Source organism: Chionomys nivalis, chromosome 5, assembly GCF_950005125.1.
Source record: "Chionomys nivalis chromosome 5, mChiNiv1.1, whole genome shotgun sequence".
Lineage (NCBI taxonomy): Eukaryota > Metazoa > Chordata > Mammalia > Rodentia > Cricetidae > Chionomys > Chionomys nivalis.
This window is the reverse complement of record NC_080090.1, coordinates 113,350,194-113,368,779: the sequence shown is the minus strand read 5'-3', so window position 1 is coordinate 113,368,779 and position 18,586 is coordinate 113,350,194. Positions and strand designations below refer to the sequence as shown.

Genomic DNA, 18,586 nt, shown 5'->3' with positions numbered 1-18,586 from the left:
AGCCAGCAGGCATTATAAGTACTTATGTCATCCATAATCTGCAGTACTAGAATTACAGACTCATAAAATGAAAACCCTATATTTGAAAATCTAGGTCATTATGGTTGAACAGTTTGTGCTTTAATCCACTGATACATCTCCTGGCTCTAGGAATGAAATATGCTTGCTGGTGTGTGTGTGTGTGTGTGTGTGTGTGTGTGTGTGTGTGTGTTTGTGTGTGTGTGTATGCAACTGTGTGTGTATATATTTTTGCTTGTTCTTGTTAGGTATGTGTTCAAGTCAGAAATAAAATTTTGCGAGTTTTTTTTCTTTTTCCATTTCTGTCCTAGAGATAGAACTCAGATTTCCAATGTTTTGAATAAAAGCTTTTCAAAAATTATTTATATTAATTTTGGATATTATAATATAATTACATCATTTGTTTCTTCTCCTTCCTACAAATCTTCCCATATAAGCTTCATGCTTTCTTTCAAATTAAAAGAATGTTTGTTTTTCAATAATTGTTATTTTGTGACTGATGTGAAAAGGCCTCTATTCTGCCCAGAATCTTAATTTTGTGAATGTAATTTATTGGAATTATTTACCATTCTTTGCTAAATAAAATATATACTTAATAATTTGACTTAAAACTTTGAAATTTGTTGCTCCCTATAAAATTGCTTTAAAATATATAATACTATATGTTTTATCTCTTTTCCTTTTGGTGCAGATATTCACTCACTGGAAGCAAAATGTTCGATATCAATGACAATGGAACAATAATTACTACTAACGTGCTTGACAGGGAGGTCAGTGCTTGGTTCAACCTGAGTGTCCTAGCTACAGAAACATGTAAGTCCTGACTGACCAAACCCACACTTATTTAGTATATTCTCTAAACAACTAGATAAATTTTAAAACAGAGATTAATATATGTTAAATGTTTTAGAAATTACTTAAATTTAAAAATCTATATGTAACTTAATATATATAGGGCATTTTACTTTAAGTTATTAACTTTCTCACCACAACTCATGCTTCCTATGATATCATTACTAATTTTTGAGTTTTTCTTACTAGTGATTATGGGTTCTATATAAAATAAAGATATAATAAAATATAATAAAAATGCTCTTTTAATTAAAATGTGTCATTCTGCATTTTGATGGCTGACAATAAAATGAATGGATGTTTCATAGCTTTTAGCATATGAATATATGTCTACTATATATATGAATATGTCCATGTCTATTCTTAAATGGAATGTTTAATGAAAAACTATGGAAATTTAAAAATCAGGTACATTTAAAAACACAGTTGAAATGCTACTGACTAGGCATTGCCTCCTAAATTCTCCACTTACTAAAATGGTATCTTTACTTTGCTTCACTATTGTGCTGATAGTTAAGGCAATGAGTGGAGTTTTAGGTTATTATCTTATAACCTTCACAGATTAGACTAAACATTTGTAGATAAAATGAAGAAACTGAACATGAATGCCTCTACCTTATCCTATTTTTAGAATAAAATATTTGAACTAATTTTGTATATTAGTACTAAATCACATATAATGTAAAGCATACTTCATTCTGATATTTTGTGAAATATGAGAGATTCACTGAATATTTATTGGTTATCCATATAGCATCCATATATCATCACAAAATCATAAAGTCATTTTGAAATAGTGCTTATAGTTCCTGTTTCAGACTGTCAAATTTTAAATATTAGCAGTGACCACTTATTTGTACACTTGCTTTTCTTATTGTTTACATGTAGCAGAATATGTCTTTTCAAATTATGAAAAAATAAACCTAATCATAACTATATGTTGTTTGTTATTGTCATTTAAATTGTGAATTAATCACTAATTTGATCAGTTATATTAAAGTTAAAAGTTATATATATGTAAAAATTGTCAAAAATTATTCTATTTTGTCATTGAACATAGAATATCACAGTAAAAGATTAAAATTAAGGATAGAAAATATTGTATCTTCCTTATCACTGATTTTTATAGAGAATTATAAAAATGTGACTTTCTTAACTTTTTCTGAAGCTCAAAGTATATGTTTGTCTTATTATATACTGTAACCTTTTAGATTAGAGTATAATTATTATATTCTGTAACCTTTTAGATTAGAGTATTATTTTATCCTGTTTGTTCAAGTCCTTATGATTATGTTTATTTACATTAAAGTAAGACAGATGACCTTGGTCTTAAATTTTAAATTTTCTGGCTAATTAAATAGCAAATGATAGTTATAATGACGCTTTGTGGCAGACAGAATATCCAAACTTTTTAGTGTTAGAATCATGGAGATTTGGTGACACTTTGCTGAAGAAGGATGCTTTAAAAAAGTCCACACTAGCTCAGAATTGAGAATTAGACAGTTATTTATTTAGGGGTAAACTCACAAGTCAGAATCCTCTGCTTGAATGGAGATTGGAAACCAATCCTGCAGTTGGAAAAGAGTGATGCTGGATGCATGCTCTACATTGGCATATATAGTATAAGAGGCCACGACCCAGTGGGCAGGTAATTACTGGCTGTAACACTTCCTACAGCACCTCCCCTTTTGTTTAAATAAGAGAGTTCTAAGCTTCATGCAAAATTATATACAATAAGAACAAACATATTAAATAATTATTCTATCCTAACTAATTTAAGTCTTGTATAATAAATAACTTGCCAAATTCATGAGAGGAAAATAACTACAACTATCTAGTCTTCAACCCCATCAATGATCCAAGAAGGGAAATAATATTACTTGAGTAAGCAGGAAGTGCAATCAAACAAAGTCTCAAATGTACAACAAATGATAGAGGCAACTGGCTACCTGGGCAATCACCCAAAGTCTCATTTGCAACATTGAAGTAACCAACTTTGGCTAAGTCCTAAAATAATTGACAGATCAGTTTCAGAGGCATGAAATTTTTTAAAACAGTCTTACCTTGTCTTTTTCCTTGTATCCTGCTTATCCATTTCTGGATACCATGTACCTTGTCAGTCAGTGATTGAGGCATGGGAGTTCCTTGTCCAAAGACCAGTTTTGCCAAGAAGAAAACAAGCTCCAAGTGGAGTGTTTTTGGTATTCAACATTCTCTCAGGAATAGATTGGTACTGTCAGCAGCAATTGTGTCTCACTTCAACAAAACCCTAAATTTTTTAAATGGCATATTCTACAGCTCTTTAAAGTTGTTGGAGATGAACTATCTATGCAGAATATAATCTCTATGTATCTAAAGAACCTGATTAGTTTATTTATATGTATGACAAACATTGATCTATAATTCTTAATACTTGAATAACTTAAAGACTATGAATTCATATTGAAATATTATACAATAAACAACTCTGCAACAAAAGAGGACAATGATCTCAAAATGTAAACAATATATAAGTATCTTGATCAGAGGTAGAAATGTACATTGCCAAAATAGATGTAAATATTTAACTGTAATTCTTGCTTGATAACTGTTTTGTTATATGTAATTTTGCTATGTTAAAGCTTTTCCTTTTCATTTAAACAGAAAAAGGGAAAATGATGCAGGAAGGTCATTGGCTAATAAAGACACTGCCTTGGCCCATCTGATAGGGCAGAATTTAGATAGGCGGCGTAAACAGAACAGAATGCTGGGAGGAAGAGGAAGTGAGCTCAGATGCAGGGCAGCTCCTCTCAGGGCCAGATGAGATGAAGCAAGTCTCCAGGTCAGACATGCTGAATCTTTCCCAGGAAGACTGGTGCTACACAGATTATTAGAGATGGGTTGATTGGGATATGAGAATTAACCAGTAAGGGCTAGAGCTAATGGGCCAAGCAGTGTATAAAAGAAAAAAAAAAAAAAGAAAGAAATGTACATTGCCATATGATAAGTATATATCAATATATAAAAATGTTTTAAGCAGAGGTAGAAGCATGTATGCATACAATATTCAATATAATTTTACTTTGCATCAGTATATAAGAATTGCCTATAAATAATAACTCAAAAGTATTCACTCTATTACTTACTATTACTATTAGTGTGAGTAGTTCATACTAATCTAATATCCCATCCAATTTTCTCCCCATTTTTTAAAGAGTTCCCTAAGCCTATAAAATTTTTCCCCAACCCCAAACCCTATACCAATTATAATCAACCCCTAAATGATGGCCATAACTCTGAGGACAAAGTTTGTTGGGAGAGGGGATGTCATCTTCTAGAATTACTTCCAGCTGTCATGGAGGTGTTTTTTCTATGAGATCCTGTGAAAATAAAATGATGGTTAATTTTAAATATTACCGTCTGATATAATTGCAAATATTCTCTGAGTGATTGGTAATTTTTTCTCTAAACTTCCTATTTGGACATGTGGTCAGAATGTTTTAAAAATGCACCATTTTAGCTAACCAAGGTGAAACCATATTGAGCAGCTGGTACCCAAGACTGGTTTTATAGTAGTGCTATTAGCATAATGACATCATATAAACCAGGTGGAGTTGTTGTTGTGGGGCCCCATCTTCTTCCTGGAAACTTCAAAGATGACTGTAGGAAAATATATTGTTCATTGTGGAAAATTTAAACATTATTTATATAGGCATATACAGACATATATATTCAATGTAAGGTACAATAGTGACAAAACTATATGAAGAAAAGTAAACTTTTTTCTTAATTCTTTTTTCTTTCTGCTCCAAACCAAATGACTCTTGACATAAGACAAAAACTCTTAATTTTGTCTTTTAACACCATGCTTGGATTTAGAGAAGGACAGAACCATTGTCCAACTCCAAAATTAGCTCTTTATATTCTTATATATATATATATGTATATATATATATAAATGTATAAAATTTATCACCTGAACTTACAAGTCATATTTGTTTTTCTTGATGATTCTTATTTGATAGTTATTTTTCCTTCTGTCAACATCCAAACATCCAGAGTCTCTTGAATTTTTGAAGAGGAGTATTTTTCTGCAAAGACAAGAACAGAACACTGCCCCAATTCTATATGCTTTCCTTATCACCTGTATGGCTGTCATCATTGTGAATGAACTGTCATTTCTCTTTTTCAGGAGGTTTAAACTTTTAAAACTGAATCTTTATTAATTTTTATGGTATCCATAGTTTTGTTCTCCTGTGGAAACAAGAGCAAAACTTTTTCCCTAATGTAACACATCTCCTGGCTTTCACAGGTCAGCGCATACTACTTTTTCCCCAATGTAGCACATCTCCTGGATTTCATTGTTACGTCAGCACATCCTTGAAATAAACCATCTGATTTAATTCAGAAGACTTTTCTATTATCCAATGTCTCTCTGTAGCTGTTGTCCCTTTCTCAATAGCTTTAAGAAAATTCAAGTAAATAAAGCATTATGTAATCTATTTCTGGGGATATGTTCCACCCCTTTCTGTTTCTTTAACATGTCCTTTATAGTTTGATTTGATGTTTTTATAACTGCCTGACCTGTACGATTGTGTGACACACATGTAATACGCTTAATATTATAGTAAGGAAAAAGCTGTTTCATTTTCCTAGAGACATATGCTGGACCATTGTCTGTCTGTCTTTATTTGTGCAGTTTTACCTATAATGATAAATATGTGATTACTGAATCATCCTTTTCTAAGATTAAAGCAGTTGCCCACTAAAGTTTGAATAAGTGTCAATAGTGTGGTGTACATATTTTAATTTTCCAAATTTTTTATAAAGTAGAGCACATCCATGTGCCAGATTTCATTCCTTTGAGAGACCTTTGCGTTAGTCCCTGCATATATCAGAGTTTGGTTATAGAAAGAGAAGGAAAGCATCTCTTCCTAATTACCTTAGCTTGTTTTCATGTAGTAGAAAACTCTTTCTTTAAAACTTTTTTATTGACATGATTTTTTTTATGAAACTCTAAAGGCTGCAACATGCTTTCAATCAATAATTGATCAATTTCTGCATTACCTTGTGCTAGAGAACCTGGAAGACCCATATGGGATTGGATGTGTGTTATGTATATAGGACAAAACCTATTCCTGATTATGTCTTGCACCTGGATAAATTATGAAGTAAATTCTGTATCATCTGGTACAAATTCAGTGGTTCAATATGCAGGATAACTCTTTATGCATATTGTGAATCAGTAACTATTTTAAGAAGTTCTTTACAATCCCTTCCTTAGCACTGTGAGAATAGCAATTCTGTCTTCTGAACAGAATTATGAGGGATATGGTCCACCTTACTTAATTCTTCTGATTTGTAATTACCTTCCTTGATTTATTAGCATCAGTATAAAATATATGGGTCCCAGTTATTGGAACATCACATAAAATTTGGGAAAGAATCCAAGAAGTTTTCTTTATAAGGATAAATCTATTGCTTTGGGGATAATTGCAATTAATTTCTCCAAAAAAAATTAGAACAAGCACTTTGACATGGTTCATTGTCTTCACATACCTTTTTATTTCATCAGTAGTGAAAGGCACTATCATCTCCACTGGGTCTATACCTGCTAATTGACAAAGTCTCAATTTTTTTATAATTAATTCAGAGAATTTTCCACATAAGTTTTTAATTTTTACATGGTTTATGTGGCAATAGATCTATTCTAAGATAAAATCATCTCTCTGCATTAAATTCCTGTAGAAGAAATTCTGGAAGGCAATATAACTAGAATACAATTAAGACTTGATTTCACCCTATCCACATGTTCCTCCTATAATTTTATGAATTACTTTTCTGCTTCAGCTTTAATTTCTCTGGGACTATTCAAGTCTATCACCATGTAAGGTTTTATTCAAATAAATTATTACATTAGGTATTATCCCAAAAGCCAGTCATAGACTGGAAATGTCTCCTAACAATTTTTTAAAGTCATTAAGAATCCACAACCTATCTCTCCTAATTAGTGCCTTTTGTATCCTAATTTTATGCAAACATATTTTACAACCTAGATAAGTGACAGAATCTCCTTTCTGTATTTTTTCAAGAGCAATTTGTAATCCCCATTTTGACAAAACTTTCTTTACTCTTTCAAACGTTCTTTCTAAAGTATTGATGTTTGAATTAGATAGCAAAATATCATCCATGTAATGGTAAATTATAGACTTAGGATGTTGTCTTATATATTATTTACAATGGCTGACTTACAAAGTTTTGGCACAGTGTTGGGCTTTTGAGCATTCCTTGTGGAAGTATAGTCCATTGATATCTCCTAGTAGGCTGAGAATTATTAAAAAAAGGCACTGTGAAGGCAAATTTTTTCTCTATCCTTTCCTTGTAAAGGTATAGTGATGAAACAATCTTTCAAATCTATAACTATAAGAGGCCATCCTTTTGATAATAGAGAACACAGAGGAATTCCAGATTGTAGAGGGCCAATAAGTTGAATTACTTTATTGACAACTCTTAGATCTGTCACCTTTCTCCATTTAGCAGATTTACTTTTTACAAAAAATACAGGAGAATTAAAAGGGCTAGTTGATTCTTGAATATGGTAAACATCTAGTTGTTCTTGTTGTACCAGCTGCTCTAAAACCTGCAACATATCTTCAGCTAGAGGCCACTGCTTATCCCATATAGGCTTCTTGTCAGGTTCCATGGCCCCAAGATAGAAACTATTTCCCCCTAACTAGACCTGTACAGAGGCATGAGAAATGAGACAGTTCACATGGCAATCTCAGAAGGGCTTCTCAGGCTTCATCCATTTCTGAAGATCTACCTGCTTTTATTATTCAAAACACCTTTTACCCCCCAGGTAAATACTCATTAATATTTTCTTCCTGGGAACCACAAAAGACACATATACCTTAGGTCACCAGCTTTGGAATCAACACCTCTCCCCAGGTGATTTATGTAATAACAAAAGAGAAGGATCCATACATCCTGAGTCTTTGTCAGGTGGCTAGCTTTTTTGACAGGATTGTAGCTGCCCTGGAAATTAAGCATGACCAGAGAGCCTGGCTGCAAATATCTTGTATAAAATATGGGCCCACCATCCACTCTCTCTTATTAGATTTTAATAACCCCTGTGCTTCTGCAACAGGACAGATATATCATGCCTGCTTGGGCAAAGTCTTCTTCCTTTACCCAAATTTTTCTGTCTTTGGAGCAGAAACACGAGTTTCTGTCTTGGGCATCTGGGGAGACAAAGCTTTAAACCCATCATTGAACGTGGATCGCTTTAAAGAAAAGAGATTAGTGGAGAGAAATATACTTTCAGGCCATGTCTCAATATCTATACCTTTTTTCAGGATAAATCATAACGCTTTATGAATAATTATGTTCCCAAAGGCTATAGTCTCCTATTTAAAGGAGAAGAGAATCACCTGAGTTGAAAATGTTTCCTCTGCTGGTTCAGAGCACCAGCAGATCTAAAATTCTCAGTATATACATCAACTCCCAACACTTACAGTGCCACAACCTCTTTTTAGTAATTGTCAATAACAGCAAGTCAAAATTATTAATTTTTGTATCATCAGTCAATATCAACCTCTAATATTTTTTTTTGGATCATGATTTTATATTTTGTTGGTCATACCAACTTTTTAATTTTTTTTTGGTCAGTACCATTGTTTTTAGAACCATTGGTCAATATCAAATTCTTTTTATCATCTTATATGCAGTTGTAAATATCAGGTCATTACCAGTAAGAGTACAATACCATTTGCTGTTATCAAATACCACTTTTAGTCTCTGAGCAGCTGTGAAGCCCTTAGTCTGTCCCCTTCTTAAGTGAAGAGGGGTTTTAGTTATTTTTCATTTTGAGTCTTTTTTTTCTTCTGAGGGGAAAGGTTAGGTCTTAGATTTTAGGTATAATATTTTATTTAAAATGAGTTTTGTGTCCCAGAAATTGAGAACACTTAAAGGTTTAGTCTGTATCTTAGTTCTAAATCAAACAGATTATAAATCACAGCAAGCTGTAGACATCATAGTCAGCTCATCTCAGTAGGGTCTCTTTGTTCGAAGTCTTTGGAGGCAGAATGGCATCCTTCAGTGTACAGTGGCAGTAGCTGCAGGTCCACAACAGGCACCCCTCTCTGTGGGGGCTGGGAAAGCTGGATCACTGGTTCCTCTTTGAGCTCTTTTTATTTATTTATTTATTTATTTATTTGTTTGTTTGTTTGTTTATTGCTGGGTCATTATTTAGCTAAGCTGTTTTTAAGTATGTTGTCCTTTTGTTGAATGTACTGAATCAGTCACTCTGGAATCCATCTTGTTTGGTTTTTATCCTGGGAAAAAAACATAGATATGTCCTCGACCCCATATTATTATGGGATCTGGCCCTTTTTATATTCCAGTGTAAGGGTCCCTGCACTTTGCTTTGCAAAGGTGGTCTTTGTACTATCATGTCACAATCTGTCTGCAGCTGATTGATCATAGACATCTGTATTTAGAAAGTTTAACCTAAACAATGCATGATTTAAGGCATTGTTTGGTGTCTGAGGATACAACTCCCCTATCTTTATTTTTTAGAGTTGTGTTTTCAAGGAGCTATGTACATGCATCACAATTCCTTGTCTTTGAGGATTATATGGAATACCAGTCTTATGAACCATATTTCATTGAGTACAAAATTTTTGAAAAGTTTTGTTAACATATTCAGGTGCACTGTCCTTTTTTATTACTTTTGGGATTTTTGTGCATGAAAAGTATTTCAAGCAATGAGTTGTTATATTCTTGGTGGCTTTTCCAGTTTATATTGTGGCCATCATGAATCCTGAATACGTATCAATTGTCCCATGTACATATCTCAATTTTTTAAACTCAGTAACATGGGTTACATCCATCTGCCATATATGATTAGGAAACAGTACTTGTGGATTTACCCCCAAATGAGGCACAGGTAGATATTGTAGGCATCTTTTACATTGTTTAGCAATTTGATGATCAGCTTTTGTTGCCAGCTTAAATCATTCATTTTTATTTTATGGTGTATAGCATGTGATTGTTGAGCAAGTTTAAACTGAGACAGAGCAGTTATTTTTGTAAGTTTGTCAGCTAGAGCATTATCTTTATCTAATGGACCAGTAAGACTTAAATGTGCTTTGATATGTCCCATAAAACATGGTAATTTTTTATGTTGTGTTGCTTTCTGAATCTGTTGAAATAATATCTTAACTTGTTTATTAGTTTTTATATATGTCACTGTTTCCAACACTTGAAACACATTATAAATAAACTGACTATCAGTATATAGATTAAAAGTCTTATTAGCAAAATTTTTAAACACTAGAGCTACAGCTCACAGCTCAACTATTTGAGCTGAAACTGGTTTTGTCTGTACCATGTGTTTTTTTTGTCATTGACTACATAAGCAGCTTTTCCATTAGATGAGTCATCAGTGAGTATCAACAAAGCATCCTTTATGGGAACCTTTACTACTCTTTTAGGAAAAATTAATGAATGTTGTTGAGATAAACTGCAGTAACTGATCAGCTGGGAAAAGGTTATTAATTTGACCTTGAAGCTGAGCAAATGCAATTGCCCAGGAATCACTATTTTGAAATAACTATTTAATTTGCTGTTTAGTGTAAGAAACATTTATACAGCTGGTTCTTTGCCAAAATATTTTCTAGATTTTATTCTGCTCTTTTGTGCCAAGCATGTTACTGCTTTAAAATAAGGATTTAATACTTTAACTGGTGATACAGGAAGTTATAGCCACAGAAGTGATCCATTCTGTCATAAAACTACTGTAGGAGCTAGACTTGTAGGTAAAATACGTGCCTGCCATGATTGACTCTAATCAATATAGCACACATGCTGTTCCTGTATAGCCTATTCTATCTGTGAGATAGTCTGTCTGACTGCTTTTAAAAGCTGTGTGCTGGAATTTGGATCATTGCCTCTTTTAAGGATTTTAATTAGAGGCTCGAGGTCTCCTATAGGAAACCTTAAAGAAGGCCTTAGTCATTGCACATCTTTTTAATAACCTTTGAATGTCATTAAGAGTTTTTAAGTCATCCTTTCTAAATTTTATAATAACAAAAATTGGAGAATTCCATGGTAAATTAGAGGATGAAATATGTCCACTCTCCAGCTGATCCTGCACTAACTGCTGGGCAGCTTGTAGTTTTTCTTGTGTTAGAGGCCACTGACTCACCCATAAGGTTCATCACTTTTCCATATTACTGGGTCTGTATGGAGTGCAGGTCTTTCATTGACCTCTCCTAAAAATACCCTAATCCTACTCTAGGAGGTCTACTGTCTGTACAACAGGATCAACATTTTCTCTATTATCCTTGCCTAGACCTTGATTAGGTAATAATTCTTGTTGAAACAGCCATGTTGGGAGAATATAAATATACTCCCATTCTGGACATAATATCTCGGCCCCATAAATTCACAGGTAAATAAGGAATAATATACATCTTAAAAGTCCTTCATGGCCTTCCTCATCTTTACAATGTAGTTCATTACTACTCTGTTTAGGATTTCTAGTCTGACCAATTTCTTATAGCTGTATAATTGTCTCCATTTTTGGCCACTTAGAAGGCCTATTGTTGGCTGTTATAACTGAAATATCTGCACCAGTATCTAGAAGACCAGAAAAATCTTTTTCCATTTAAAAACAAAGTGAGCTCTGGTCTCTGAGGACCTATTGTCTGTACCTAAAATGCATCAGATGAACCAAATTTGTCGTTTTCTCTCTTTCTTTTTAACTCTGATTATTGGTCTGTACAGCCAGAAATAATATTAATTGTGCAAGCATCTGATCTGCTTTTACTACAGAAACTCCATTTGGTGAATGAATCATCATCTTGATCTCTCCCTCAAAGTCAGTATTTATAACTCCAGGAGCCACAAAGATTTCTTACATAGTTGAGCTACTTTTTCCTAGCAGTAGTCCTACAGAGCCTTTTGGTAAAGGCCCGTAGATCCCTGTGGGGAGAGCTTGCATCCCCATCTCAGGTGTTAGAACCATGTATATGGATGAACTGAGGTCAAGCCCTGTGCTACCTGAGGTGGTTCTGTAAAAGTGTCCTATAGATTTTCTTGTTGGGGTGCAGATTGCTGGATTGCCACATAAATTTTTCTCAGAACCTGAGGTTGGTCCCTGAATTTGTTTTCCAAAAGGGGATTTCCTAGATCATCTCTTTTTGATCTGCACTCCCTAGTCCAATGCCTCCCTCTCCTGTATCTCCTGCACAATCCCAGTTCTTTTCTAGTCCTAGGGCTTACTCTCCTATCAGCACATCATCTGACCTGATGTCCCATGAGACCACATCTAAAACAGCCTCCAGGCATTTTTATAACATGTGTTCTCTCTGGGACTATGTCTCCCTGCTGGGATAGGACATCGTTAATTGTCTTTCCCTGTAAGACAGCAGCTAATGTCATTCATTGTGTATATGATTGGCCAATATCCAAGTAAATTCGGATATAATCTGCAACATTACCATGTTTCTTAAAAGCTCTTATATCTGCCTTGCATATAACATTGGTGTTTTCAAATGCTGTTTAATTATTTTCTGTCCTGCTTCTGAGTCTCCAATCAACCTATTAGATGCCTGTGTTAGTCTGGAAACAAAGTCCTGAAATAACTCATCTGGTCCCTGTTTTATACTAAATAACTCCTCAGTCTGTTCTTTTGAAGATGGAAGCTTATTCCAGGCCTTCTTGGCCACTGCATTGATCTGTACATATGTTACCATATCATATTCTAACTGCTGATTTGCTACATGTAGGCTCCTTCACCTGCCAGCATCTCATATGAAATAGGAACCAGCTGAGTTTGGTTTCTCTCAGCTGTGGCCTGACATTGTTTTGTAAATTTGGTTTAACACAATAGATAATCTCCTCCTGACAGGTAAGCCTTGGTGATCTGCTTCCAATCCACTGGTGGCAGAGCTTCTACAGCTATATTCTCCATCAATGTCTGAGTAAAAGATGCCATGGCACCATATTGAGTGCAAGCAGTTTTTAATTCTTTGAGTAACCTAAATGATATAGGAGTATGTATCCTTGCACATCTCTCTACTCCATTATTGGTAACAATTAAAATTCTTGCATATTTTCCCCTCTGCTAGCAGCTTCTCTGATACAAGCTTGTAGAGGAAATTTACTGCTCTTGTTATGCTTCTGCTTCACTTTTAGTATACTCTGAACTGTCTGAGGATCTAAGCCTGCCATTGCTATGGGAAGACTATCATTCCTCTGACAAGAATCCTGTATCTGCATAGTTCCTAATTTGTGCGATAGCAAGGTTCCCATCATTCTCAAGCCTTTTATTTCTTTCTGAATCCTGTCCTTGTGTCTCTGTTTCTCAGTGCTGCTGTTTGCTAGTGAGAGAGATGAAGACTCCCTTTCATGGTCTGAATCATTAGTCTCTGACCTGTTGTAACTGCTCTGTTCTGAAAGAGTATCTAGCTACTCCTCAGATGGTGTGGATGGAACTATCTCCTGCTGGTCAGGATTTAAGTCCAACCTTTCCTGTATTAGCTTCCAGAAATAAGGAATATCTTCAGGGATGCTTTCTGGTCCATAATTACAATAATGTTGTTTGATTCTAATTTCCACTTCTTTCCATATGGTTCTGTCTAAGGTCCTATGCTGGAAAAACTGAGGGCATATCTCCTCTATAAATTTTAAAAATTCTTGTATCTGATGCTGCTGTACTCTTACTCTTCTGTCTTTTAATATATCTTTAATCAACTGCATAGTCACTTGATTGTTTTTTCCTTGTCCCATATATTTATATTTACAAATTTTACTCCTAATATTACTGTCCCATTTTGTTATCTAAGTGCACATTACTCACATATCCACTGATGTTTTTTCTCACGAGTTTCTCACATCTGGTCACTTCTTTCTTGTTTTTTGTGGTTTGCAGATCAACCTCATGTTTTCCTCAGTACTTCTGTTCCTTTCTCTGGTTTTTCTCGGGGTTTAGCGGTCAGCACCACATTTTCTTTTAACTTCTTGTTCTTTCTCTGGCTTTTCTCAGGGTTTAGTGGTCAGCCCCATATTGGGCATCATTATGTCAGGATCTGTGGCCCCAAGATAGAAACTATTTTCCCCTAACTAGACTGATACAGAGGCACAGGAAATAATGAGACATAGTTCACATGGCAATCTCAGAAGGGCTTCTCAGGCTTCATCCATTCCTGAAAATCTACCTGCATTTATTATTCAAAATACCTTTTATCCCCCAGGTAAACGAAGGTGGATACTCATTAATATTCTCTTCCTGGGGACCATGATACTATCAAAAACACCTACCCCTTAAGTCACCAGCTTTGGAATCAACACCTCTCCCTAGGCAATCTACATAATAACAAAAGAGAAGGAGTCATACATCCTGAGTCTTTGTCAGGTGGTTAGTTTGTTTGACAGGAATGCAGCTGCCTTGGAAATTAAGCATGGCCAGAGAGCCTGGCTGCAAATATCTTGTATAAAATATGGGTTCACAGCTTCTCAGTTAACCATTTGAATTGTAGGGCTGTTTATACCTTTAAAGGCTTACTAGTTGCTTTATGTTCATATACAGCCTGAGTGACTGGTGACCTTTATGGATAGTAACTTATAATATCCTTCCCAGAGTTATGAGTTCCTGTGACTGCAGGAATGTTAATCTGGGTATTCTATTGCTGCAGAAGGTCAAAATCCCATAAATTTACTGCAGTATTAGCCACATATGGCATCAGATTCTCACTTTAACCTTCTGGCCCAATAAAGTCAACCCATATTATAATTTGTTTAATTTTGAGATATGGTTCCATTTCTAGTAATTAAACATCTGCCTCTTGAAGAGGCCAATTTGGATGCCAAGATTCTGGAGTAATGACTCTCACATCTGCACCTGTGTCCAACGAACCTACAATTACAATGCCATTTATACACACTCAGCTTTAATTTTAATCATTTATAGAAGTCTGCCAGAATATGTTTCCTGTTTCCTATTGAAATTTTTTACTTATGCTCCATGTTTATGCCATCATCTATAACAATAAGGTCTTTTCCAGAGCTTCGGATTTTTTTTTTTAATTTTCGTGGTTAGACATAGCCTCTATGGTTACTGGGAATGACTGGGCCACTTTTGACTTGGGGGCCTGCAAGAGGCCCCTCAAGGACTTTCCCAATGGTATTGGGTTTTCTTGTCTGTTTTTGATTGATCTGAATTCATTGGTACAATATCAGCTACAATGTCAGCTTTTGACACACCTTCTCCATATACCTGAAGGTTGAGTCCTCCTATTTTTGCCATTCCCAGAGGAGAAATTATTCCTAGGAATTACTTGTCTACTATCCCTTCTCAGATGTCCCATTCTAACACAATTTAAACATTTGGCATTTTCATGTCTCCTCATTCCTTTGGAAATTGCTTCTCTTAGCCAAGAATCAGTATTATAGTCAAATGTCTCAGTGTTCGTTGTATGCAGGATTCATTCATTGGTGCTGATCTAACCTTTAAAGGCCCAACTATCTTTTTGCATTCTAAATTGGCATTTCCAAAGCCAGAGATTCAATAAGTACTCATCTAGCATTGGGTCTTCTGTTCTATTTGTAAAGCCTTAGTTAATCTCTGACCCTGTTTAACCCAGGTATATCATTCAATTCTTTTTCCCTATTTTTGAATCCTGTCCCAAGCATTTAAGGCTGCTTTGTAGCATAAGGATAAGATTTGTTCATCATAAAGAACTTGAACCTGTGGGTCAGCATAATGGCCTTCACCAAGAATTTGATCCTGGGAAGTCTCAAGGCCTTTTGCTTTTCCCCATTGTTCCAAAATTTTTGCCTCTTCTCTGAAATAAATTCTAAACCTTAATTGAGGCCATTCATAAAGAACTGTTGAAACTAACTTAATCCAATCATATGGTGAAGCTTAAATGCTAGAAGATCATGTTTTTGTCATCTCCCTAACAGATGTGGAATGCAAACCATAAGTTACAAAATCATGCTTAATTTTTTTTTAGACCATTCATTCCTATAGGTATCCATCTACCTTCTTTGGATCCTATTGGGCCTGTAGAACTTGATGCTTTGTCAGAGTATATTATAGGAAAAAAAACTAAAACCTTGGGTAAGTCATCTCTGGCAGCTACTGCTGATGTTGAATTCTAAACTTGTGCCTTCTTTCCCTGTTCATCAACTCCAATAATTTCCTCAGTTATTTCAAATCTTTTTACTATTTTCTTCTATAAAGCCTGAGTCTCCTGGCCTATATATATTTGTAAAGATTTCATTGAGGCAGCTAGCCTCTTGTCCTCATTCTGCCCATGTGATTCTAAGAGATGAAATTTCTCTTTTAAAGATAATCTTTCCTTGGACATTACTTGAATAGTATGCAGATTGTCATATTGGAGAGATACTCCATCTGCTAACTTATCGTAACTTTTTATCAAATTTTGATTGTCAAAATCAACAGCATGAATATTTTTAGATAACTTCTTATTACCCTTAGATATGGATTCAATTTGTCTGTCAAATTAATGTTATCATTTTAATGGTATTAATTCTGTCTACTATCTGTTCATTATTAGTCTGTAAAGAGTGTATGATTCCTAAAAGTGCCATATTATTTCTTAATGGTAGAATATCAAGAAGAAAACCAAGTCCCAATCCCCAATAAATAAGCCTTGCACAATACAATCCAAAGTATCAGCAAAAAAGTTACTAAAAGTTAATGTAGTCTGCCATATTGATTTATTAATTACCTGTTATGTGATCTGGTAAACTGTAATCCTTTTTGTCAAATAGATGTTGTGCTTGCAGAGTTGAGACTGGAAACAATGCAACTGATGTCAACAGAATTGGTCCTACGCTGCTTTCATTTCTGAGCCACTTTAGTTTTTCACCTTCATACAGGTTAAATACTAAGAAACATGCTTTGCTTGACAAATTAAAAGCAATTAAATTAATTCCATACATGGAACAAGAAAACCAGAACTCATGGGCAGGAAGCAGAAATCTGGAGCTGCACAAGTCACCACTCGGCAAGGAACCATGCCAGGGAATGCAGCAATCATACATATGCTTGGGAAATTTAAAAGTTGCCACAAACAATAAACTCTGCTCTTGTGCGGGTTCTACAAAAAAACAGCTTAGGTAAAAGAAAGCCAAGTGGGCAGGGTTGGGATACAGTCTGGACCTTGGACTAACTAGACCATTAGTCCATTAGTCTCTCCACCCATTTAAGCATGGAGTCCAGATCTACATGAGTGCCAAATGAAGAAGGACACTTAAAAGAAATCCCACACTAGCTCAGAATTGAGAAATAGATGATTATTTATTTAGGGGTAGACTCACAAATCAGGATCCTCTGCTAAAATCGAGATCAGAAACAAAATCCCATAGCTGGAAAAGACTCCAGATACATGCTCTATATTGGCATATATAGTATAAGAGGCCATGCCCCAGTGGGTGGATAACCACTGGCTGTAAGACTTCCTGCAATAGTCTGAATAGCTATTGTGAAAAATAACGTAACTAAGCTAAAGAGAAAAATTTAAAATTGAAAAAATAAATTATCTGTGAAATAATTTTCAGGTTGTAAGGATTGAAATTTGTCAAAACTCTAGAAATAAATTATTTCAAGCTTTTGTCATACCTAAGGAGAATAAAATAATTTGCTTTCTTCCAACAAATGTGCTAAAAATAAGTGATTAGGAAGAAACTTTAAAAAGTGTAGAGTGGCCGGGCAGTGGTGGCACATGCCTTTAATCCCAGCACTCGGGAGGCAGAGGCAGGTGGATCTCTGTGAGTTCGAGACCAGCCTGGTCTATAAGAGCTAGTTCCAGGACAGGAACCAAAAGCTACAGAGAAACCCTGTCTTGGGGGAAAAAAAGTGTAGAGTGTATTTTATGTATATTTGTTTATTTGTGGTACATGTATAAGTAAGTGTGGGTGCATATATACTCATATATTGTTATGTATTTGGAGGTCAAGGGTAACTTGAGTGTGTTGATTCTTTCTTACTACTAAGTGAGGTCCAAAGAGCGATATCAGGTCTTCAAACACAGTGGATTGATTATGTATTTACTAAACAGTGTAACTGGCCCTATAATCAGTATTTGAAGTCTCAAAATGCTCTAATCTTTAAGAGAGAATAAAACTAACAAAAACATATTTCATAAAAATATACTAGATCATTGAATTAGTAATTTTAATTTTTTTCATCTAAGGGTTGTTGATAATGAGGGGAAAGAGCTAGTAAAATTGTTTTTATGTCTTTTTTAATTTAAGGATTGGATCAATGTAAAAGGAAATTTTAGTGATTTAATTAATACAGTTTCTGTGTGGTTATGTAAAAGTAAGTTTAGTAAACTATAATCAACATTAATAGAAATCATTAATTTGTAAGAAAATCACTGCCCATTAAATTAATTAATTCAAAATTTATATATTTGAAATATTTACTATCCATTCTTTATCAATAAAAACTCAGAAATCAGATAATAAGAACCTGGTTTATAGTGAAATAGTGGAGAAGCAACCAGTGATTCTAATGTCTCCTTTTCTATTCAAAATGACTGAGAAAATTTAAGCCCTTCTAAATGCTCAGTCCTCCAAACCATATGTCTATTGAAATATAACTATATTTGGATTTAAAAGCAAGTGTAAAATGGCCACAGATTTGAGTATTATAGATGGCTAACTGCTAACATACATTTTTTAACCAACTTAAACTGTG

The 18,586-nt window shown here is 34.5% G+C and overlaps 1 protein-coding gene across 1 annotated transcript in view; it reads left to right on the top strand.

Annotated features, from left to right (window-relative positions):
- Positions 1-18,586, top strand: part of Cdh19 (cadherin 19) — a 102,847-nt gene that overhangs the window by 44,999 nt on the left and 39,262 nt on the right. The window contains exon 9 of the mRNA XM_057770503.1: positions 710-831. Coding sequence (XP_057626486.1) covers positions 710-831 — 122 coding nt within the window. The remainder of the gene's footprint in view (positions 1-709; positions 832-18,586) is intronic.